Source organism: Clarias gariepinus, chromosome 7 (genome assembly GCF_024256425.1).
Source record: "Clarias gariepinus isolate MV-2021 ecotype Netherlands chromosome 7, CGAR_prim_01v2, whole genome shotgun sequence".
NCBI classification, from domain to species: Eukaryota; Metazoa; Chordata; class Actinopteri; order Siluriformes; family Clariidae; genus Clarias; species Clarias gariepinus.
Genome location: NC_071106.1, coordinates 25,999,652 through 26,024,287, shown reverse-complemented (window position 1 = coordinate 26,024,287; position 24,636 = coordinate 25,999,652). Strand labels below are relative to the sequence as shown.

General features: G+C 37.9%; 1 protein-coding gene across 4 annotated transcripts in view; it reads right to left on the bottom strand.

The window, feature by feature from the left end:
* Nucleotides 1–312: 312 nt before the first annotated feature.
* aplp2 (amyloid beta (A4) precursor-like protein 2) overlaps nucleotides 313–24,636 on the bottom strand; it is a 67,555-nt gene continuing 43,231 nt past the window's right edge. The window contains exons 12-18 of one of the 4 annotated variants that reach the window (XM_053500193.1): nucleotides 21,591–21,690; nucleotides 17,928–18,092; nucleotides 14,697–14,732; nucleotides 12,423–12,508; nucleotides 6,330–6,407; nucleotides 1,730–1,906; nucleotides 313–1,642 (exon numbers count right to left, since the gene is read on the bottom strand). In XM_053500193.1, coding sequence (XP_053356168.1) covers nucleotides 1,541–1,642; nucleotides 1,730–1,906; nucleotides 6,330–6,407; nucleotides 12,423–12,508; nucleotides 14,697–14,732; nucleotides 17,928–18,092; nucleotides 21,591–21,690 — 744 coding nt within the window. In that variant the 3' untranslated portion in view covers nucleotides 313–1,540. The remainder of the gene's footprint in view (nucleotides 1,643–1,729; nucleotides 1,907–6,329; nucleotides 6,408–12,422; nucleotides 12,509–14,696; nucleotides 14,733–17,927; nucleotides 18,093–21,590; nucleotides 21,691–24,636) is intronic. The other 3 variants (XM_053500196.1, XM_053500194.1, XM_053500197.1) reach the window with 3 other exon arrangements.

Sequence of the window (24,636 nt, the reverse complement as noted above, 5' to 3'; positions counted from 1 at the left end):
CCCTCTCTCTGTGTCGGACAATCCTGAGATGTCTGTGATCCAGGAATCCCCTCTATCTCTCTATCGGACACATCCTGGTACCCTCCTTCTGCTTAGAATTCTTGATGTAAGGAGGCCTCCGGGTCTCTGCTGAGGATGGCCCCGTGTGTTCTGCTTGTGGTAACTGGGGTCATCAGGGACAAATGGATAATATACATATTTCTATTTTTAATTCTGTAAAGCTGCTTTTCGACAATGACCACCTTTAAAAGTGCTATATGAATAAAATTAAGTAAGCAGAGGAATATATCAGAAATAGACAGCAGACTATGGTACTATGGAAGAAGTGACTTTATTGATATTTTCAGCTTGCCAACCACAAAGTTGTTTTCGAAGGAATTAACTACTTAACCACCAATACATCCATCTTATTAGTGTTCCCTAACCCTTCTCACAATTAAGCAGGTAGTTACAGGGATCAAGATCAAGCCATTAGGGTGCATAAAGACAGTCACAGAAAGAAGAAACTAATAAAAACAATTATAAACCTTAAAAAATAATGGCAATAAATAAAAAGGAAAACAAATGTTAAAAAATATTTTGTTCATTGCAGAATTTCACCAGTTTTACAAAATATTTAAATGCTGCATCTCCAGCTCCCAGGTCTCATGACACTTATTTACTTTAGTAACCAGGGTTTTACTAGCTCCAAATAACTTCCTGATCGTTTGACAAGAAAATGGTCAATGGATACAATCAGTAAACAGTTAGTTGGTGCCAAATTATGCTCAGTTAGTTAACTAGTCATTTAGAACGCTTGTGTGTCATTTGTGTGCATGCATGGTAAATGACATTAAATTGCTGTTCAGTAGACACAGGAGTCTGGAGGCTTTCACCCATAATTTTTCCAATTTTAAAACTATGCATTTTTTTTTTTTTTTTGCCAAACATGGGCTTTGACTAGAAATATGCCTTTTGAAACAAATCAATTTTCTTTGAAACAAAATAAGGGTGCCTGAGGGTATTAATCTTCTAATCGATCAATATACACACCAGTTCAACAGGCTTATGATGAGTTATACAGGCAACAGCAAGAGACATTTTATCTAAACAAATCTGTTCCTACACAACAAAGCTTGTGAAATAACGATAAGGAAATGGAACACCTGCTTGTACTTATATAGAATTTAGTAATAATAATAAAGTACATAAAGTAAATGAAATAATTCACTCTTCATTCTTTCTCATTTACAAATAACCTGCATGTACAAGAAAGCTACTGAAAGTAAAAACCAAAAGGTTTTCATAATCAGCTTTATCAGATGATTCATAAATCACATTTAAAATTCAATACATTACCATTCAAAAGATTAACTTTAAGATCATAAATGGAGCCCCATGATACAGCAGTTGCAGTAATAGAACTAGTAGCAGTGTTAAATAACTTGATTTTGTTTCTTAATGAACTGGTTATGCATTTCTGCTTCTAAAAGAGCAACTATATTATTGGTCAGTAGTGGTCACCATTCTGTGGCCCCATACAACCCCCTGATGGTCCAGATTAGATATGCATTTGCTCCAGATATTTGTAGGTGGGGTTTTCATAGCCATGGTTCTGCATCTTGTTCAGGTGACGCTCCTCAGGACTCAGCATAGGATCAACCTTAAAAGAAAAAAAGAAGTTTAAATAAAAAATTCAAATTTTATTCGATTCGCCTATTATTATAGGGAGCCGGTGAAACAAACCAACCTCCACAATGCCATGGCTGATGGTGCCATACTGCCTCTTCCTTAGCAGGACCAGACTGATCACAATTACAGTTGCTATAGCAACTGCGATCACCAGTAAGCCAATTAAAGTACCGTTCCCAAAGGTCAACTCCTCCCCCAGAGGGTTAAATACCTCCTGATTTCCTCTGTGACTGAACTGTTGAAAACAAGAACAAACAAAAAGCATAAAAAAGGTTTCCCTTTCAAACAATTAACATGTTCACAATTAGCTATGTGTACACACAGTATTCATTTTTAGTAACCTGACTGATAACAATTAAAACAAAGGTTCATGTTACGCCTCAATCAAAATGCAGCAAACTATTATATTATATTTGGGCAAATCTGACTACATTTCTATCCAATGTAACCCTTTTAATAATCTGAACATTTAAACGTTTTTCTGATTATTGTTATTATAAAAATCAGCATGAAAAGGCCTGCATATCTGCTCATACAGCCCCCTAAAAGGACATGAATGGGGGAAAAACTAAATCCAATAAGGGAGCGGATAAATGTGACTCTGTCACATGCTTCTGGGTCAAGTACACCAGTGCACTTTAGCCATTGTTGTGCATGTTGTAACGTTAGTGCCATTTGTCATTTGGCTGCAATGGAGGGCTAAAGTTGCAAAGGTATGCAATAAATTTTATTACAAATACATAAGCACAATTGTTAGTCTACAAGACGCTTCACACAGTACTTCAACTCAGCAGTGGCTAAAACGGACTGACATACTTGTTTTTTTCCCGTATTTTGGTGCTGGAAAACTAACATGAAGTATGTGCCAAAAAGATATTTTTTTTGCATCCCCATGTGCCATTTTTTTTCTCCTCAGAAATTTTTTTCTTAAACAAATTTCTTCTAAGCCCAATATTTATGGAATAAGATCACTGTCAAAAATATTCGTGCATAAAAAAAGATTTGTGTGTAGTTCTGTCTTTTGTCTGAGTTGGATTCCAAAATCTACGGCCACGACAGCTTACAGATACGAGATTTTGTGTTTGTTACAATACAAATCTGAAATATAAAAAACTCGTTTTTACAACTCCTCTGTTTCACGGACGAATTGCGAAATTACGCACATGAATGCTGTGTGTTACACCACTGTCAAAAATTTGTCATCAAGGCCACATGCACAGGCATTACTATCCGAGTGAAGAGGAATTGATTCGGCGTATGCTCCCCGCCAATCTTTTTTTTACGCACAAATTTTTTTGACAGTGATCTTATTCCATAAATATGATTCTTTTTGTCTTCATCTGTATTGTTTCCTTCATCCATGTCCCTTTATGGGCTCTGAATGCATTTTTTAAGTGCTACAAACATTTTTCTTAAGCAGATGCTTGAAGCAAACTCATCTCTGCAAAGTTGGCTTAATATCTGACATTCGCCATGCATTTAGCAGGAATGTTAAAATATACACAGTTATAAAAACTGTAACTTAAAACACAGACTTAAAAATTTAAAAAGTAACAAATCACAGATGATTGTTTTAAATTAGGTCACAAACTCTTCTTCTTGCTATTTGGATGACATCTGCCAAATGCCTAAATGTAAATGACATTTTGTTCTAAAACTGAAATTGATTACACTAGACAACACTGTATAATATGGAACCTCAGAGTGCGAGTAACCTGGTTTGCCAGTGTTCCCCAAGACGAGCAAAATTTTTTTTTTTTTTAAATGAGCGAGTCTTGATATACGAGTACCAAGTATAATCGAGTATCATGTAGCACGCATGCGTTTCTTATTTTGATGCTAATTGTCACGTAATCACAATTATGCCAATAGTTCTTGTCTCTCACTGCAGAATTGTGAATTTATTGTCCAAGCTGGTAATCGTCTTCCCTGCTCGGCCTCAGTGCACGTACGTCAATCGTATAGTCAATATTCATGCGCACATACTGTTTACTATAATGCTGTGACCACGTGTGTGCGCCTAAAGCATCTTTGTATGTTTGTATGTGTGTGTAGGATGACTTTCTCTCACACACAATATTTTTTGGTTGTGAAACTAATCGTCGGCGTTTCCATAACATACTGCACAATGCTAAACACTAAACTCTGCTCCTCACAAGCACATACAATCCATTTTGATTCCAACTATTTACTGTACAATATAACACAAATTGCAATAACATACTGTACATACTTGTCTGCAGACTGCTTAGTTTAGAATATACAAACATTTCGTATAATTATATACAAATGTATAGCTAATACAAAATTAATGTCTTTGCCAAATATCTTTGCTATTGTCCAAGCTGATAAAACATAATTTAGGTCATGGACTATTAATAATATTAAAGCAATAATTCATGTTGATTTCTCTGTGGTTAAGGGTTTTGCTTGTGACCAAGGAAGCCTACATCACAGAGAGAATGCTGGGCCCATGAGCACAGCTGTTAAATGCTTATCTATGTTAGAGCTGTTGAACTGTGGATAAAATTAAGTTTATGTAACTGATAGAAGATGAGCTTTGATCACATGTAGGTCACATTTCATGCATTTACAGACATGCATACACTCAAATCATGCTTTTTGTCAATGTATAATATAACTGAGTAAGATGATAGACATAAATAAATCTGCAAAGGCTCCCTTACTTACATTTTCATTATACAGTAATAATCACTGATCGCTCATGTGTGAAAGCATGTCTGTGTGTGTCTATTTTTCTGTTTTGTTTTACACATTACAAGACATAGGGCTTTAATTTCCTAATATGTACATTTAGATTTGATTAAGTGTTCAAGTGATCAGAAATATTGGAAAAAACATATGGACACCCACTCACACAAACACCTAGCCACCTAGCTATCTACTGTACCCATCCATCCAACCACTGTTCATCTACCTGTCTACCTATCCAATGTCCTGCCTGGCCAAAAAGGTGGTCACCATTTTAGACAACAGATTGCCCTGCACCAAACAAGAAAACTAAGACTAAGTAGGCTCACTGGAATAGGGTTAGGAACACACAAAAACCTGAAAAGTACATCATGAAAAAAAATTTGTTTAAAAGAATAATAATAATGAATAGAGATCACAAACAATTGGTGAAGTTGCATCACTGATATGTTGAACAGCCAAAATAAAAGTGTGTCTATATTCATAATATGACAAACACTCACGGGATTAGGACTAAAGAGTTGTCATATCACAGTTGTCATTTACCCTATTTCAGATTGATGGGAACAACATTGTAAGGTAAGTGGATCCTGTCATGTATAGTGCCTACTGTACAAGCCTTCAGAGGCAGTGTTATCATCTAGGGTTTTATCAGTTGGTCAGGTCCAGGCTCAGGAACATTATGTGGCAATAGAATTAAGTCAGCTGATAACCTGGATGCACTGAATGGCCAGGTTATCTTATGATTTTCTCGAGACTCAAATTGTAAAAGAGTGATTTTAGGCGCAGGAGTCATTTTTAAAAGTGAATTGGATAATTTTCCAACACTGCATGCCATAATCAATAGTAATGTCATTAAAACTAAAACTTTATTTTTTGGCATACAGTGAATTTCTTTTTGTTTGGTCAAAACCCCTTTTTTGGTTTTAATTTCAAAGATTATACTTACGGCTCATGAAAATAAAAAATCTAGTATCTCAACATATTAGAATATTTAATTTAAAGTGAAAGTAAATCACTGTTCATATAGTCTGAATATTGTAGTTTTCAGTCTAATTCAGTACACACAACCGCAATCATGGGGAAGACTCCTGACTTGAAGGTTGTCTAAAAAATAATCAGTGACACCCTCCATAAGAAGGTTAATAAGGTCACTGCTAGGGCTGATTGTTAGCTGAGTGCTGTCTTGAACATTAATGGAAAGTTGACAGGAATGGATAATTGTGGTAGGAAAAAGATGCACAGGCAACAGGGTTGATTGCAGCTTTAAGAAGATTTTCAAGCAAAGCTGATTTAGGAGGTTGGGAGAGCTTAGGGAGTGGAGTGAGGCTGGAGTCACTGAGCCAAGAGCCACGACACAAACTGGGCTACAACTGTGTATTCCTAGTAGAAAACCACTCCTGAACCAGGGATCTAGGCAAAAGCAAAAACATTTGGATCATCTGGTCCCTTTTTCAATGTTATCCTTCCAGATAAAAGTACATTTTGCATTTCATTTTGAAATCCCAGAGTATGAACAGAAATGGACCACAGAGAATAAAGGTTGCTGGAAGTCCAATGTGAAATTTTCAGTCAGTGAAGATTTGGGGTGCCATGTTATCTACTGGTGTTGGTCCGCTGTGTTCTATCAAGTCCAAAGTAGACATTTGTGTACAGTAAATCTATTTTTTATTAATCATAGGAAATATCCTAATATTTATATACTAAAACTGGATATTTATGACCTGTAAGCCATAGTCATTGAAACTAAAAACAAAAACAACTTAAAATATTTTCATTTTTGTGTAATGAATCGCTTATATACAAGTTTTTTTTTCCTCAAATACAAAAAAAAAACTTTTCTTCCATCCATCCATCCATCCATCCATCCATCCATCCATCCACAATCACACTATTTCTGTAGTAAAGCTAAATGAGGCCTGCTATTTCAAACTAAACATACTCACCAGAGGATCAACATTCAAAATGCTGACCTTCTCAGCACTGTAAATCACTTCTTTTATATCCATTGCCTCATCAATCACCTGTCAACACAGACAGGCAGCTGAAATTACTCACTCTGGGATCATAAGTGACAAATAGACAGACTGGGCCATATCAGAGCTGTGTTATGCATGCATAGTAAAGAGTTAATATCAAAATGCCTCACATTTAGACATACAGTATATGGAAAGCATGTGTGGACATCTATCCACTGCCTATTAAATGTCCCTTTCTAAAATCATGGGCATCAGTAAAGGCTGGCCCCTCTTAAATTTTCTTTCATACTTTTGGGTGAGTTCCAGTAGAATTTAAAACTTGGCTATCAGGATTTGTGCCAATTTAGCCACAAGAGCAGCATAGTTGTATGTTAGGCAAGAAAACTAATGATGAGTGAGGAGGCCTGAAGTGCACACACCATTCCATTACTTCCCATAAAGGTTCAGCGGGTTTGTAGTATCACGCTGTTGTGAGCTTCCAAATTTGCAGCAACTATTTGGAAAAGATCTATACATCGATCAGCCATGATTTTAAAACACTGACAGGTTAAGTGAATACCATGGATTTTCTTGTTACATTGGCACCTGTCAAGGGGCCGGCTATATTAGGCAGCAAGTGAATAGATTTATTTATATTTGGTTTATAGGAGACACCAAATGCAGAAAAGATGGGCATTTGCAAACATCTGAGTGACTTGGACACAGATAATTAGGTCTGAACACCTCCCAAACAGCAGGTCCTGTGGGGTGTTACTGATATGCATTAGTTAGTGCCCACCAAGAAGGGGTCCAAGGAAGGACAAGTGTTAAACCAGTGACAGAGTCACTGACATCAAAGCTCAATGATGCATGTTAGGAATGAAGGCTAGAACGCATGGTCCAATCTCAGTAAAGAGCTAGTAGCAGAAACTGTTGAAAAGGTGAATGCTGACTCTGATAAAAAGACATAACACAGAGCATTACAGCTTGCTGTGTGGGGGTTGTGTAGCTGGACGCCAGTCAGAATGCCCATGCTGACCCCTGCCAAAAATGCCTACAATGGGCAAATGATCATCAGAAATGGACCACAGAGCAATGGAAGAAGGCGGTCTAGTCTCATAAGTCATGTATTCCATTGTATCATGTGGATGGCTGGGTGCATGTGTGTCACTCACCAGGGGAAGAAATGGCACCAGGATGCAGTATGTGAAGAAGTTAAGCAGACAGAGACAATTTTATGCTCTGGTTAATTTTCTGCTGAAAAAACTTGGGTCCTGCCATTCATGTGGCTGTTACTTTGACATGGACCACCTACCTAAACATTACTGCACACTATGTACACTATTTTCATGGCAATGGGGTTCCCTAATGGCAGTGGCCTCTTTTAGCAAGATAATGTGCTTTGTCACATTGTTCAGGGATGGATTGAAGAGCATAAAGAGTTCAGGACTTTAAATCCTCAAGATCTCAGTTTAATCAAACATTAGATGTGCTAGACAAACAGGTCTGATCCATGTAGGCCCCACATTACAACTTACAGGACTTACATCTTGGTGCCAGATACAAGTGCACACATTGTCACTTGTCTATGCCTTGATGAGTTGAAGCGGTTTTGATAGCACAAGCGTGACATGCACAATATTATTCAGGTGGTTTTAATGTTATGGCTGATTGGTTTATATTAGTGCGATGTTCAGGTGTGTGGTGTGGTTTTTAAACAATGCAATCAATAGTTTTGTCAAGAGTTGAATTTGAGATTTAAAGTTTTTTTTGTACAAAATCCATTTTCTAAAGTTTTGTCTAATAAGCAGATAGACATTTTTTAAAAACAAAAACATTACAAGAGTCAAATGAAGTAGCAAAAAGATCTTGCATTGATTCCAAGTGTTGAATTTGCACTTGAGTGCTAGTCAGGGGAACTCAAACACATATTGGTGTAATAATCAATCGGCACCAATGCCTGATAGATAGAACTAACCAAAATGTCATGCCGTTAATTTATGTTAAAGCAAATTAGATTAAAAAAACGTCTGCAATGAGACGGTCAAAAAGTACTTAAGATACTGTACGTATTCCCACAACATGAGGTGACAGAGCTGCTGAAAATATCCAGCCTGGTTCACATTCGGAAGAGGGCAACTTCCTCCTCTTCCAGGCATATCTACAGCAAAAACGTCACTTGAAGGTGGACCAAACAACACTGCACCATTAATCACTTTTTTTAATTTCTTGAGTACATTTGGAGCAATGGCGACAAAAGTCATCATCCAAACACTACTGTAGATACAGGAAAGCATGGCGGTGGTAGCATCCTGCAGAGATTGGCACTTCACAGAGAATGGGCAAAGTAGCATCAACTTGAGGAAAATCTGCTGCCCTCTATTAGAAGCTGAAGATGAGAAGAAAGTCCGACATAATGAATCAGGGGAAATTTCATCCACCCCAATAGCCACTAAGAAGTTTAACTACCTCAATGACATGAGCTCCTGTGATGAACAAGTCCTTATCAGGGTCCTTCAGCTCTACAGGGGTTGGAAAATAAAACTGAAACACCTGATTTTAGACCACAATAATTCATTAGTTCGGTGTAGGGCCCCTTTTGGGGCCAATACAGCATCAATTTGTCTTGGGAATGACAGATAAAAGTCCCTCACAGTGGCCACAGGGATTTTGAGCAATTCTTCTTGCAGAATAGTGGCCAGGTCACTACGTGATGCTGGTGGAGGAAAGCTTTTCCCGACTCGCTCCTCCAAAACACTCCAAAGTGGCTCAATAATATTTAGACCTGGTGACTTTGCAAGCCATGGGAGATGTTCAACTTCACTTTTATGTTCATCAAACCAATCCACCACCAGTCTTGCTGTGTGTATTGGTGCATCATCATCCTGATACATGGCACCGCCTTCAGGATACAATGTTTGAACCATTGGGTGCACATGGTCCTCCAGAATGGTTCAGTAGTCCTTGGCAGTGACGCGCCCATCTAGCACAAGTATTGGTCCTAGGGAATGCCATGATATTGCAGCCCAAACTATTACTGATCTACCCCATGCTTCACTCTAGGCATGCAACAGTCTGGTTGGTACGCTTCTTTGGGCTGGAAAGACAGTGAAGGTGGACTCATCAGAAAACAATAAATTTTTCACATTGTCCACAGCCCAAGACTTTTTCCGCTGGCACAGTTGAAACCGATGTTTGGCATTGGCACGAGTGACCAAAGGTTTGGCTATAGCAGCCCGGCCATGTACATTGACCCTGTGGAGGCCAAAGCGAACAATTTTGATGTTAACAGGAGAACTGAAGTGCACATTTAATTCTGCAGTGAGTTGGGCAGCTGTGATTTTATGTTTTTTTGTTACAATCTAGTTTGGCACCCGGACATCCCTTTCAAACAGCTTCCTTTTGCGTCCACAGTTACTCCTGTTGGATGTCGTTCGTCCTTCTTGATGGTATGCCGACATTACTCTAGATACCGTGGCTCTTGATACATCACAAAGACTTTCTGTCTTGGTCACAGATGCATTAGTGAGACACACACCAACAATTTGTCCTCATTGTCCCCCTGTACTTCCTTCATGGAAGGCGTGATAGTGATTTTAAGCAGGTTCTCAAAGTATCCTTTCTCCCCCACACTATATCTCCTTTTGAGGTCAACAGTTCCCCATCCCGGCTAGAAACAACATGTCTAGTGCCTTGCTTCGCCCTCCTGAGTCACCTGACAATTTGCTAGAATCTCTTCATGGCTGAACTAAGTCATCCATAGCCTCATCAAATTTCTCCCACACACGTTTTTGCTTCTATTACTGCCTTTGCTGCTGTCTGCTTACCCAACCAGGTTCGACAAGCCTCCTACTTCAGCCTTACGGCCCCCTTAGCCCTCTTACCCTTAGCATTCATTAAACTGCGGCCAAGGGTGCTCTGATACCAAGCATACTTATGAGTGCCCTTATGTTCAACAAATTCCAGAGCCTTTACTATGTGCTGATGAGACTTGACTATATCTAGATGTGATCTCTCAATTTCCCACACAAGTTGTATTTCTACCACACCAGTAAAGTAATGGTAAAGCCAGTTTTGGTATCTGAGGATTGGTTCACCAAGACTTATGCCTTCAACTGCCATGCAATCCATAATGTACAGAGCCCTCACTATACCTTCGGCAGGTGGTCGACTCACGGATAACAGTCTATGCATCTCTTTCAGTCTAAGCCTAGCCTGGCCCCATGGATCGGTTCTCAACCAAAATTGTAAGATGTATTGAGTATCAAGCCAAAAAAATATCTGCTTTCGTGCTTTTTTTACATTTCAGGCTGTAAAACAGCAAAATATGGATCTTTTGAAAAGAGATGACTCTTTTGTGTCATCATGTTTTGCATTAATATCATTATTAATGAGACTGGCTGCACCATACTCAACTCCATCAAGATAACTTTAGGCTTAATAAACATACAATACATAAGGAAAACATAACTTGCTTTAAAAATGTTCCAATACCTTGGCATACGAATTTAATCTTTGCAGGAGGCGAGTTCTTAAGGGGAAATTATGTAATGACTAAATTAATGATTCCTCTTGGCACCGGCAGCTTTAAAAAAAAAAAAAAAAAAAAAAACACTTCGCTTGGCGTTCCACTGATGCAAACATTATGATGCCATCATATCCTTCAGCATTCACGTCAACAACATTGCTAAATGTGCCTACAGATGTTCAGATTTCCTGCTTAAACCCCTAGAACAAAAAAAGGGCATGCTAGCATGCATACATACAAAAACACAATCAGTCAAGTGCATCCATGACTCACTAGTCTGCAGTGCAGTCAAAACTTAGAACAAAGATGTGAGTATGGGAAAGAAATTTGGGGGGAAAATGCCATGCAATGATTAGTGGTATTAAAAATAGACTCAAAACACCATTTAGTTTGAGAACAAAACAAAGCATTGTATTGGGATTAATAAATGCATAATATGTAAGGGCATGAAAATATAATAAATACAATATGTAAACATAGAAAAATACAGTAATATATAATAATCCATGGATGACAAACTACATATGGACATTATTATTGAGGTATTCTTCATTATTTGCTGTTCATTATGACAAAGAGCAAATTAATTTGTTTAAAGCACAGATAATCAATAAAAAAATGTGTGGTGTAGAATATAAACTATATAGCTAAAAGTTTGTGGAATCCTGTCCTTCATACACATATATGCTTTTTGAATACACAATTCCATACTTCTGAAAAGGCTTTTCTCTAGATTGCTGTGTGGGGACTTGCTTTTTTAGCCCTTCTATTATTAAGGAGACGCTGGAACACAGAGCTTTATTTATTATTTATTATCCTTATTTCTATAACTGCTCTATGGTCTCTCTGCATAATAAAACCGAGGCCTAGTCTACACACAAGTTTTTTTACTTCATTCTTAAAAATGTGTGTCCACATAACACAAAAATACACCATCAAGAGCATGCCTACCAAAAGGCAGCCACGTACAGTAATCATAACTAAAAAACAATATTGGCCAATCAAAGGGAAAAAAAGTATTACTGAGCAATTTACACTGACATCATGAAATAAAAAAATTTTAAAAAAAAAACACTGTTTTTGCTGGCAAGAACGAATATGAGAACACCTCTCACTACTATGACAATCACTGTGCACTCAGCATGCATGACCAGGAAGAGTCTGCGCCCTTAAAAACACCTAACTAGTCAAATGTCAAATATGCAAATGTAAACAGCTTTGATGTTAGATCTTTCTAGTATTTTTAGCTTTATACCTATTTGCACAAATAATCCTATAAGTCAAGTAACCAACCAACCGCCAACCAACTTTTCATTGCTTCACAGGTGAGTTCACAGAATGTATGAAATATTCCCTAATTGCTCCCTTTCATAAAATCCAATTAACAAAGCCTATAACTTATTTCTGTATTTCTGAACTGTTCAAGTTTAGCACCTCCTTAGCTGTTACTGGTCCAAATCATGGATCTGCATCTATATTGTGTATACTGAGACTTAAAGGAAGGTTTAATTTTTTAAATGTGTACAGTGACAGAAAAGCTACGAGTTGCTCACCTCATTACCACTGATCTGGTTCTTGCTGTTGATAACTCTCTCCTCTGCTCCAATCAGACCATCCAGACTATTCATCATTCCAGAACCTACAAAAAAAAAAAAAAAAAAAAAAGAACACCGCCATTCACACAGCAATATTAGATTTAACTTGTCTACACACATAACCAAGCGTTTGGAACCACATTCTATTTGTAAACACAATACAAACTTCAAAAATAAATGTAAAAACAGAAAGAAAGAAAAAAAACTATTTTTTTAATTATTTTAATTATGTTTTACTTTAAGCAGTTATTTAATTTACAGATGCTGAATTTATTGAACATTATGTACATGAAAGACTTTATCTGCCATGTATATTGTGCAGAGAGTTTTTTTTGCTTTGTTAGAAATGTTGAATCATTACCCAGCACTCCCTGGAAAAAGAGAGTTAGGGGTTGTGCTAAAGGGCTTAATAATAGCAACCTGGCTATGCTGAGCTTAATATGCTGCCCTTTTGATTGGTAAACCAAAGCGTTAATCACTGAGCCAACACTCCCTTAAAAATCAATTACCCCACCCTAATCACATGCTTTACTGTTGTATAAAAGGCTACACACAGCTAGAGAACTTTGCTAAACTGATCTACTTTACAGGGCATCCGGGACAGTATTCAGAGCGCGTCACTTTTTCCACATTTTGTTATGTTACAGGCTTATACACAGCCTAAAACGCATGAAAGCTATAATTGCAAATCAGGGTTATTCCACTAAATACTGAATTCTTAATGTTATTTAGCCAAAGAAATAACACAATTTAATTTTAAGACTTGTTTTAAGTTATTAAAGCTCTGCAAAGACTGCATGATCTTGGGTTATTTTGATGTGTTGTGATGTTATCATTTCCTTTAAATATACACTTTAAATAATAATAGTTATAATTTAAATTTATTTAGAAATATTTTCAGCAGTTTACAAAAAAAAGAAACAAAACTGTTCATCTCTCACCAATACATGCACTTGTAAAAAAAAAAAAAAAAAAAAAAAAAAAAAATTATATATATATATATATATTTTTGCAGTGGCCTTTTATTTTTTTTTTTCCCAGAGCTATATAAGTGCCACAGGTAACAGTGCATGTCAAAGCACAGACCAAGCCATGAAATTCAATAAATTGCCTCCAAGACAGGATTATACGAGGCACAGATCTGGGGAAGCGTACAGAGAAATTTCTGCAAAATTAAAGATGCCAGTTGGAGTTCTAGAATGCTCTGGAGCAAGTTTTTATCAAAGACGTCTCTGTACATTGCTGCATTCATCTTTTCCTCGATCCTGACTCTTTACGGATGCACTATATTTGTTCTATCTGGTCTTTATTCACTAGACTACAACTACAGTTATGGCATTTAACACACAGGTAAATCTTAATAAATAGCACTTACTCTAAAAATGGTGGCAGTTAAAGGTAGCAGATAAATGCTACGTTTAGAAACATGCAGAATGGACCATTTATAATTATAAAATTACAATTTTAAAATAAGGTTGCAACACAACCTCATAATAAAATAATAATAATAAATAACACTAAAAACAATGCTTTTACCTTCCTTTTGCAGTCACCATTATTTTAGTCGTAATGACTGAGGTACTGACGTTTTTCGACAACATGTAGTTCTGGTTGGAGCCCAAGTGTCAGTGACTTCTATACAATTATATTAAATTCTGACATTACTATTAATATACAATCATGTGCATCAAAATGCCTTCACTGTGCACATACATGGGTGCCAAAACCTCTTTATTGCTCCACTAAAACCTCGGAGTAAGTGATTTTTAATATCAAGATAATAAGATTGGTTGAATGTTCAATGTGAAACATAACCAAGTGAACTTAGCAATTGAACTGGAAAAAAATTACCTAAAGAGGCAGTTAAAATGGATATACTGTATATGAGGGGACAAAAAAAAAAAAAACACTTAATGCTTTACGATATCTTTAGTTTTAAATCTAAAGTATCATCATAGTAAACCATTTTTTCATTTTTTTTTTTTTTTTAAATCAAGCAGCTTACCTAAACCAACATAGAAGGGGCAATTGAATGAGAGACAAAATGCATGGAAAAATAATCAAGTAAAACATACAGACTTAAGACAAAATATAAAATGAAAAAAAAAAACAATACTAAAATCAGCAAATGGAAAAAAAAATTGGGAAATTGTGAAAATAAGAATAAAAAAAGTGTTAAGGAGGCAGAAATAACTTAAGGGAGTGAAACAACAAGAAGCTACAAAGACCCACCTTTCTTGAAGGCACGTGGGGGCTCAGATAGATCGCCTAGTTATTGTAAGCAAGCAGAGGGGGGAAAAAAGAAAAACAAAGATAGGATTTGTAAGGAAAGAATAGAAAGAAAACCCCAAAATAAGAAGAATTATCTACAATCGGCTAAAAACTGAAGGAAAAAAGATACGGGAAAGAAAGCTTTCAGCTAGAAAGGATTTAGATTTCAAGAGAACATTAAACAAAAAGCAACAGATTGTCAAGTGCAAGTATTAGGGTTCTGGACAAACTAACCACACTAAATGGACACACTATGGATTTGTGATTTTTCTTCTTTAATTTCCCCACCTTGTTAACCCTAATGAGTGTTTGTACATGTTCATCATAATCTAGACTATTTTTTATGCTTCTTGCTTGTTTGTTCTGAAGTCTGTGTGCATACTGTACAGTATGTCACAATGGAGAACCTAGTCATTGCCTTTGCAACTCTCATGCTTTACCTCCCCGGCTGCCTCAGATGTTCGTCATCAATGGAAATTTATTGCTTTTCGGGATTTTGTAAATGATAAATTTTGCCATTTTAACACCACTGCTTTTTTGTCTAGTTCACTACTGTGCTTAAATTTTGGACTTGGTCTTCTTTAGTCATATCCCCAAATGGTACACGATTATATTTTAATCCGTTTATTAAACAAAATCTGAAGGAAAAAAAATTACTATTGTAATCTCTGTCCCACGTCTCTTTGCAATTGAGTCCAGCCCAGACGCTGCAACAGTAAATAAGTGTTGGTTCTTTACCACCATGACCTTGACTTAATTCCTACCCATTAACACCAACCATTAAGGTAGGTGTGAGCAGAGTAGAACTCCCATGAGCTTTCCATCCACCACAACAGGGACCACAAGAAGCAGATGCAAAACAGCACTGGTCAATTAAAGATCGGCTATAGTTAGTTACAGTGACACGAGCAGCTGCCCGACTAGATTATGGAATTTATGCAGTCTGTCTTATGGTACCAACTAGCAAGAATTAGTATCCTCGAACCTTGGCCTGATCTTTCAGTTCTACTCCTAACCCTGAAGGCTAAGACAGGCTTCCCTGCCCATCAGATGTTTAGTGGGATTCTGAGAGGGTGCCAAGGTTTTCTGATATTAATATTGCACTACCCTCAAGGGCCTGGTGGCACTTCTGGATTCACTTTTCATTGTTCTAAGATTGGATACATCATTTTCCTGTTCACTGGGAAAGCAGTATACTGTACTTTCATTTGGGATAGATAGGGTTCCCTTTCAATATTTCACAGATGAAAAAAGGGTGTTTAGGCCTTCAGTCAGTGGATGGTAGGCCACCAAATAACAACCAGCTCCATGAAGGTAGTCTTAATGTGACTGACTGACACTGCTTTCTGCAAACTGGTCGCTGAGACATGGAACAAGGGGATCTCCCAAGCAGCAGGCATCTCTTTTTAGCCAAACTGCCTCGACACCTTACTATAGCACTCTCTATGCCCCCTCCCTGCTGGGCTGAGGACATTGCTCCACCTCCATGCTTGGCTGATGACACCAATGTCTTTTTACTTGACCTAGGATCTTGACCTACAGTAGAAGTTAAGGTAGATGTTAAGATGGTGTTTATATTAACTATCTTAAACATGCTTAAGGGCCTGTCCACACGGAGACGCGTTTCGCTGTATACGTATAAATTTTTTATCGTATAGGCGTTTCGTCCACACAGATCCGGCGTTTTAGGAGACTGAAACCGCTATTTTTTGAAACCGGGTCCCAAAGTGGATAAATCTGAAAACGACACCCTTGCGTCTTCGTGTGTACGGCCAATCCGTATACTTTGTGAAACGATGATGTCATCACATCACGTGTCGGCTGCGTCACACGTAACAGCAACAATAATGGCGGACTACATGATTGTGTTTGTGTTGCTACAAAGCCTACTAGCTTTATTACAGCAAAATCTATTGCTCCTATGCAACTGTTATGAGCAACAAGCGATAATGGACAACACCATCTTGGTTCGTATACAGCGTGCAAGCTTATGCGCATGCTCAAAGTCGTCTTCTCCGTGTATAGTGTATCTCTATGGCAGAATTACAGCGCCCCATACTGGTCTGGCATATATACTACACCGTTTTCAGTGGTTTCGTGTGTATGCAGATATTTCTTGAGACGACGTCGTGTTCACGAAAAAAAATGATCGGATAGGGAACGCACCGACTTCGTGTGGACAGAGTCTAAGTGTTGCTGTATTATCAACTGCCATAACAGTTCTCATAAACGATGTGAAAAACATGCAAATGGAGTGTGATTTTTCTGCTTTACAGCTTGGAAGCAAAACTCAGGATGCCTATGTAACAAAGATGCATCATATAATATGAGTAGCCAATTCAAGGTGGAACACCATCCCCTTCAGCATTTCCTGAAGGATTCACATTTTGACACAGATAAGTTAAAATAAAAGCACACTTAACTGTTTTGTGGTCACTGATAGACACAGTGTAAGGCTGCTGCTACTTAGCTAAATTTGCACAAGTGCTGTAGCGGCTGCATAGCTAGACTAATCAAATACATTCTGTCTGTTTTAGGCAAATCAGGGTATAAAATGCCAGAGTGTCATCCCGAATAGATCACATTGTCAACAGGTGTTAAAGCATCCCATGTTAATGTGAATGTTAATGTTGCTCTTTTAGGACCATTTCACTGCTCGTCCTTTAACTGTAATTTCGGTCAATGTCGGTTTTGGATGTCCGTTTGCTCTTTTTTTGTTCACATTCTTTGAAGTAAAGCATTTGTCTATCTTTTTCTTAAATATGTGCCTCTTCTCAATTGAGTCCAGGCTAGCCTGTAGAGCAGTGGTTAGGTTGGGTCATCACCACCACAACCGGAGTTCTTCCTCACCTAGAGCCATCACCCCTATAGGGAGGTTTCCAGGAAACAGTGTTCAAGATTCAGTACAGTACATTTACTTGGGTCCCAGAGTATGGCAGTGCACACAATACCCATTATTAACAGTGTCTCTAGGTGAAGGGTACAAAATAGTTGTTTAACCAAAATTGTTTGATCAGAATATGGGCAATTATGGCTCAGATTTTCCAGTAAATGGGAACTTGGCCAACTAACATTAATAATGCCTTTTGGAAAAAAATATGAAAATATCAGTATGTAGAATTAAAGTACAAAAGTGCTGTGAATATAGTGATCAATCATTTCAAAAACCCAAATATACCAGCTGGAACTTACCCTCAGGTTCAGGCTGTGAGCCTAGAGAGCTGACACGGAAAGGGCGAGACGGTTTGCCATCAAATGAAGGGACCTCCACACTATCCTCAGAAGAGACAGTGACATCAGGCTGTGACTCTGAGGACAGGAACTGATCTATGTCTGCCTTCTGCTCCTGAAGATCATCTGAGAAAAAAGAGAGAGATCATAAGAAAAAAAGAAGTGAAAAAAATAAAGCCCAACAAACAAACTCAAAATAGAGAACCAGAAGGTGGAACATTGAAACAATCAGGTAATGAATGATGTGACAGAAGGGATGCTTAGGCAACAATTACATTTTCTGTTCCACCCACAGAACTGTTACTCATTTTATTTTTCACACTACTTTACACTACAGTCATCACCAGAGTTATTGGCACACTTCATAATAAATCCTTAAATTAGGATCCATCAAAACGCTTTAACAAATCAGTAAAGACTCGTGGTTTTATTGTTAAACTGATTTTTGTAACAAAGGTTTTTTTTCAGTAACACAAAAATTTTAAATAATGCACAGAAAAAAAGGTTACCCAAATTTCATTTTTTGTTGCAGCCTGCGTTCCCTGGCAAGATTGTTTAGATGGTCAAGATGGTTTAGCAAGGATGGAGGACACTAGAGGAGGAATTTCAGACAATACATCTACTGTACTGTCATGTATAAAGTTTTAACAGTTTACTGGTCTGGAGCATTCAGGTGTGTGTTAAGGAATGGTCTTAGATGAACAATTGTTGCTCCATATTAATCTGGAAAGGGTTATTAAACCATTTCCAAACAATTTTGAGTTTAATGTTCTACAGTCAAAAAATTATTCACAGATGGAAAGCCTTCAAGTTGCCTATGCTGCCCAAAATCAGACCATGCAATGGTTAAAAAAACAACAACTTATGCCTAATTACAGGCGTCACTGAGCATGTTCAATGCTAAAGCTCATAACAGCACAATTAGAAGAAAACCGAACAAGCATGGTTTGTTTAAAAGGGGGCCAAGAGAAAGGCTCTTTCATCAAAAAAAAAAAAAAAGGTTTGCAAAACATTCATCATTTTGAGTAAACCAATCCACACTTACATACTTCTTAACTCTGGTCCTGATTTTGTTTACGATATTTTGAACAGGATGCCTATTTTTAGCCATTTCCTAATCTTTGCAGTTTAATAGCTTTATTTCCTAATTTGAGTTGAAAGCTCATTGGTTGCTAATGGATGACAAAAATATTTTCCCTGTCTTATATATTTATATCTTAGTAAATCCAGAAACATTTTTTTTTCCAAGATGCAAACTTTGTTGGCTTTATTTATATCATTCTTTATATGTGACAAAACTATTCTAATGATTGTTTTTCCTTTTACTTGTTTCATTTCAATGAGTCTGTGCCCATTATAGACTTATATATTCCTGCCCTTGGTTCAGTAAAGTGAAATATAATGAGGTCTTCTCCTATTGATATTCATCTCAATGTTTTATGTTTTGTGCCTGCTGACTTAATTTTTTGCTTACTGTGTTTGTAAGAAGTGATTGAGTTACATACAGTACAGTGTAGCAGCTTGAATCCATCTGGGTATTTTCATCTGACCTTTCCTATCCAAAAGGGGTTTATGCTAAGGAAAGTGTTTTTTCTTGTTTGTTTTTCACACAATTTTGTGTAAATCTAGAGCCTGTAACAGTAGGTGTTCCTTGACGGCGAGTATATGTCCACTGACCAGCCATAACATTAAAACCACCTGCCCAATATTTTCTAAAGCTCCTGCATGTGATGTTAGACCTGATGTAAAGCTAAACCAGCTGCCATTTTGTCTGGCAGTCTGTCTGCAGTTTTACAATGCTGAACAGTCGTTGTGCATGGTAAAGGCAACATGGAGACGAGACTAATCTTGATCGAAAAGAGAACCCTTTTGGTGATTATTGGCCCTCGTGTAGTGATTAGCATTTGTATTAAGCTTTGTTTAGCATTTAATGTTAAACTGCTCTGTCCTCAGAGCTTAAATGTGGTAGTTTTTTTTTTTTAATCGTACCAGTTTTATCACACGTGCTGTTTCCCTAAATACACCAGTGAGAGTTCACGCACAGCGCAAGCTCAGTCACTTGTCAGACAGCACAGATAGCAGAGTGACTGCTAGAAGGTAAAGAGAAAAACCGCAGAAACATGTTTAATAACAATGTTAGCTATGATGATATTCTACTTATCAAATGTTTTAGCTTTACTAACCGATAGTGTAAAACAAAATTGTACCCAACAAGATAGCTGTAAATATGACCATATTATAAACCTGCCAAAGCACAGTCCTCAAAAGGGCAGTGAAGAACAGTTGGAGCTTTATAAAACTCAGTGATATCAAATGACCAAAGTTTTATTATTATTTTTTTTTGCATGCATTGTTATCTGGTCTCTCATGTCAGGTGAATTGTGCCTGCAAGTCAAAATTCTTTGACATAGTGGTATTACAACAAACAAAATGGCTAAATGTTTTGTGTATTAAATGACCACAAGAAATCTATAGTTCCCTGTTGTGCTGGAAAAACAGCTCTGACTCATCGAGGAGTGGAATGCACAAGACCTCTGCAGGTGTGCTGTGGTATCTACCACCAAAACATTAACAGCAGATCCTTTAATCTCTCTAACTTGCAAGATAGGGCCTCCATGGATCAGACTTGTTTGCCAAACACATTACGCACATGCTAGATCAGATTGTAATCTGGGAAAATCAAAGCCCAAGTCAACACCTTGAGCCCTTTGTCATGTTTTTCAAATCATTCCTGACCAGTTTTTTCCATCTGACAGAGTGCATTATCCTCTACAGTAAAATCTTAAATTATGAGCAGAATTCGGTGCAGAAGTATTTCAAAACAAGAAATAATGGAAACTCTAATTATTCGTTCTACAGCCCCAAAAAATAAATACATAAAAATAATTAACACAAAATATAAAGTAAAAATAAAACAAATTAACCTGCTCTTTACCTTTAAAAACAAGTAAAAATAAATCCTAACAGATAAGTGTTTCTGTTTGTGCGTGCAGGCTCTGTGTGTGTGTGTGTGAAGCTAAAGTCAGAAACTCCTCCCCCTCTCCTCCTTCTCGTCTTACACAGTTACCCTTCCTCCACTCTTTTCACACACACACAACGAAAACACTGTTTTATCTAAAAAAATAAGCAAGAAATCTCTCTAATGACACTCGATTGAGCGACACACTAACGGAATCACAGATGAAAAGTAAAAAATAAAATAAATCAACCTGCACTTTACCTTTGAAAAGAATTGCAACAGAGCAGTGTTTCTGAGTAGAGCAGAGAGAAAGAGTGTGTGTGTCTGTGAAGGCGAAAGTAGGAGTGGTCTGTGTGTGTGTGGGGGGGGGCTCTAATATAATAAATTCTGTACTAAGTGCACAAGCTTCCAAGTGTCATTTTTATGGTGTTAGGTTATCAAAGATTTTGTGTTATCAGCCTCCCATCAACCTTTTCTTCAAAATTTGTCAGCAAATTAATTTTAAAACCCACTCATTACATATGCTTACACCAGTCGCAAAACACCATGATTGCTGTCAAGTTTTGAGACTCTGCCCATGTGATTTGTTTGCAAAATTTGTTAAGAAATAACAATTATAGCAGGTCTAGGGGATCTAAGCACACAAACACAAATGCACCACTTACCAATCTCGTCCTGGATCTCATCTGCCACATAAGGGACCTTATAAAGCAGAGACAGACTCTGATTCATCCTCTCCTCGATCACGCGGAGGTGGGTCACAACCTAGGATACAAAAACATAACATCTGTACTTCATTTATAACTAGTACCAAGGAGTAGAGTTTGCACAGTGAAGTGACACCTTTGTACCAGGCAGGGTTCCTTTACATTTAAATATTTTATTTGATCTAATATTATTCTTACCAGTGTGTGGAATTTGGTTACAAATATGACTGAGACAATGTGTTTTCCTGAAAATCCTGTAATACTGATTTATAACCAGAACTGAATCAGGGGTTGGTGATAAATCTGTAGATGTACATTACCGCTCAAAAGTTTGGAATCACTTTCTAACTTCATGGTTGTTTCTGATTTTAATTTCTGTCTACATTGTAAAGCAATGCTAAAGGCATCCAAAATATGCAATAATTTCCTTTAAACAGTTAACGTTGAGATGTATCTGCTACTCATGATCTATAAAGCATTCATAATGGCTCTAAAACAAGGTGCTGCTGGTGATTTTTAAGGCTGACCTCCGTGTCTTAAAATAAAAAAACTGAATGTTATGTACTGTAATTACCTTATTCTGTATGTGTTGTTTCATAGTTTTAAAATCCCCAGTATTGTCGCAGAATGTCGAAAATAAATCTCAAAAACATTTTAACTTTTGAGCGGTACTGTATGTCATATTCTTGTTCAGTTATGTCAACTGATAACACATCACAAATTCAGGGGGAAAATGGAATAATAGTGTAATCATTTCAACAAAGCAAAAAGGAATGAGAGAGTAAGACGAAGGACATTCTAAATATAGTGTAGAAATAAAGAAAAAAAATACAATTTTCTTTTCAGCAAGGAATAAGCTATAACTTATTATAGGGGGGGGGATGACAAAGTTTTTTTCAACAATATATTTTTTCTTCACTAATGGCACGGGCATATTCCAGGATGTGCCAGGATGCATCGATTTTAAAGAGTGGTTCAGGTTCAGCATGAGACATCAATTTTAAACATGGATTGGCCACCACAGAGTGCAGAAATGAACCCCATTGAGAATCTTTGGAATCTACTGGAGAAGACTTTACTCAGCAGTCTGACTCTCCCATCATCAAATAAATGTCAAAAAACAACATTGCTAAAGCTTATCTAACCGACGCTACAGTCATAATTAAATAAAAAGGCGATCCAACAAGATATTAGTGTGTGCACATTTTTTTGGCTGAGTAGTGTATAAAACACATGCGCTTGCACACACACAGACAGCTGTTCAGTGTATGTACAGTATACTGTATGTACATACTGTACGCGCAACTACAGTAGGACAGCCTCTCTCTTTTAGCACTTGGAGTGCAAGTTAGGTATTTTTGCTGTGTCTTCTGCTGTATGAACAACTGTGACAAAGTCTGCATCTGCTATCAATCTTTATTAAGTATCACAGAAACACAGACTGGGTTATATAATGCACAAGTTGACTTGCCAATTCAAAAGACTAATCAGGTACACGCTCTGTCAAGTTTGGCTGAGATAACCGGTCCATTAGAGTTGATGAACAAGCAAACTTGGGAAATAAAGAGACATTAAAAAAAACAGAGATAAATTGCACTCACCCAACCGAATCTCTAAAAGTAAATGAAAGATGCACTAGAGCTTCTCTCTAGTAGAGGCTTAGAGAAGTGTCTGTCCTCTCCAACACACATCATGTCAGTCTGTACTAATGAATGGACTATAAATGTATTTTCTTTCAACTAATGAAAGGCAGAAACACAAAACTATTTACGTAGACAACCTTTAAAACAAACAGTATTGCAGTCTGTGTGTGTGTACACGAGTCAGTGTGTGTGTGTGTGTGTGTGTGTACACGAGTCAGTGTGTGTGTGTGTGTGTGTGTGTGTACACGAGTCAGTGTGTGTGTGTGTGTGTGTGTGTGTGTGTACACGAGTCAGTGTGTGTGTGTGTGTGTGTGTGTGTGTGTACACGAGTCAGTGTGTGTGTGTGTGTGTGTGTGTGTGTGTACACGAGTCAGTGTGTGTGTGTGTGTGTGTGTGTGTGTGTGTACACGAGTCAGTGTGTGTGTGTGTGTGTGTGTGTGTGTGTGTACACGAGTCAGTGTGTGTGTGTGTGTGTGTGTGTGTGTACAAGAGTCAGTGTGTGTGTGTGTGTGTGTGTGTGTGTGTACACGAGTCAGTGTGTGTGTGTGTGTGTGTGTGTGTGTGTACACGAGTCAGTGTGTGTGTGTGTGTGTGTGTGTGTGTGTGTACACGAGTCAGTGTGTGTGTGTGTGTGTGTGTACACGAGTCAGTGTGTGTGTGTGTGTGTGTGTGTGTACACGAGTCAGTGTGTGTGTGTGTGTGTGTACACGAGTCAGTGTGTGTGTGTGTGTGTGTACACGAGTCAGTGTGTGTGTGTGTGTGTACACGAGTCAGTGTGTGTGTGTGTGTGTGTGTGTGTGTACACGAGTCAGTGTGTGTGTGTGTGTGTGTGTGTGTGTACACGAGTCAGTGTGTGTGTGTGTGTGTGTGTGTGTACAAGAGTCAGTGTGTGTGTGTGTGTGTGTGTGTGTGTACACGAGTCAGTGTGTGTGTGTGTGTGTGTGTGTGTGTGTGTGTGTACACGAGTCAGTGTGTGTGTGTGTGTGTGTGTGTGTGTGTGTACACGAGTCAGTGTGTGTGTGTGTGTGTGTACGAGTCAGTGTGTGTGTGTGTGTGTGTGTATGTGTGCACGAGTCAGTGTGTGCGTGTGTGTGTACAAGTCAGTGTGTGTGTGTGTGTGTGTGTGTACAAGTCAGTGTGTGTGTGTGTGTGTGTGTGTGTGTGTGTGTGTGTGTGTGTGTACACGTGTCAGTGTGTGTGTGTGTGTGTGTGTGTGTGTACACGAGTCAGTGTGTGTGTGTGTGTGTGTGTGTACACGAGTCAGTGTGTGTGTACACGAGTCAGTGTGTGTGTGTGTGTGTACACGAGTCAGTGTGTGTGTGTGTGTGTGTGTGTGTGTGTGTGTGTGTGTGTGTGTGTAC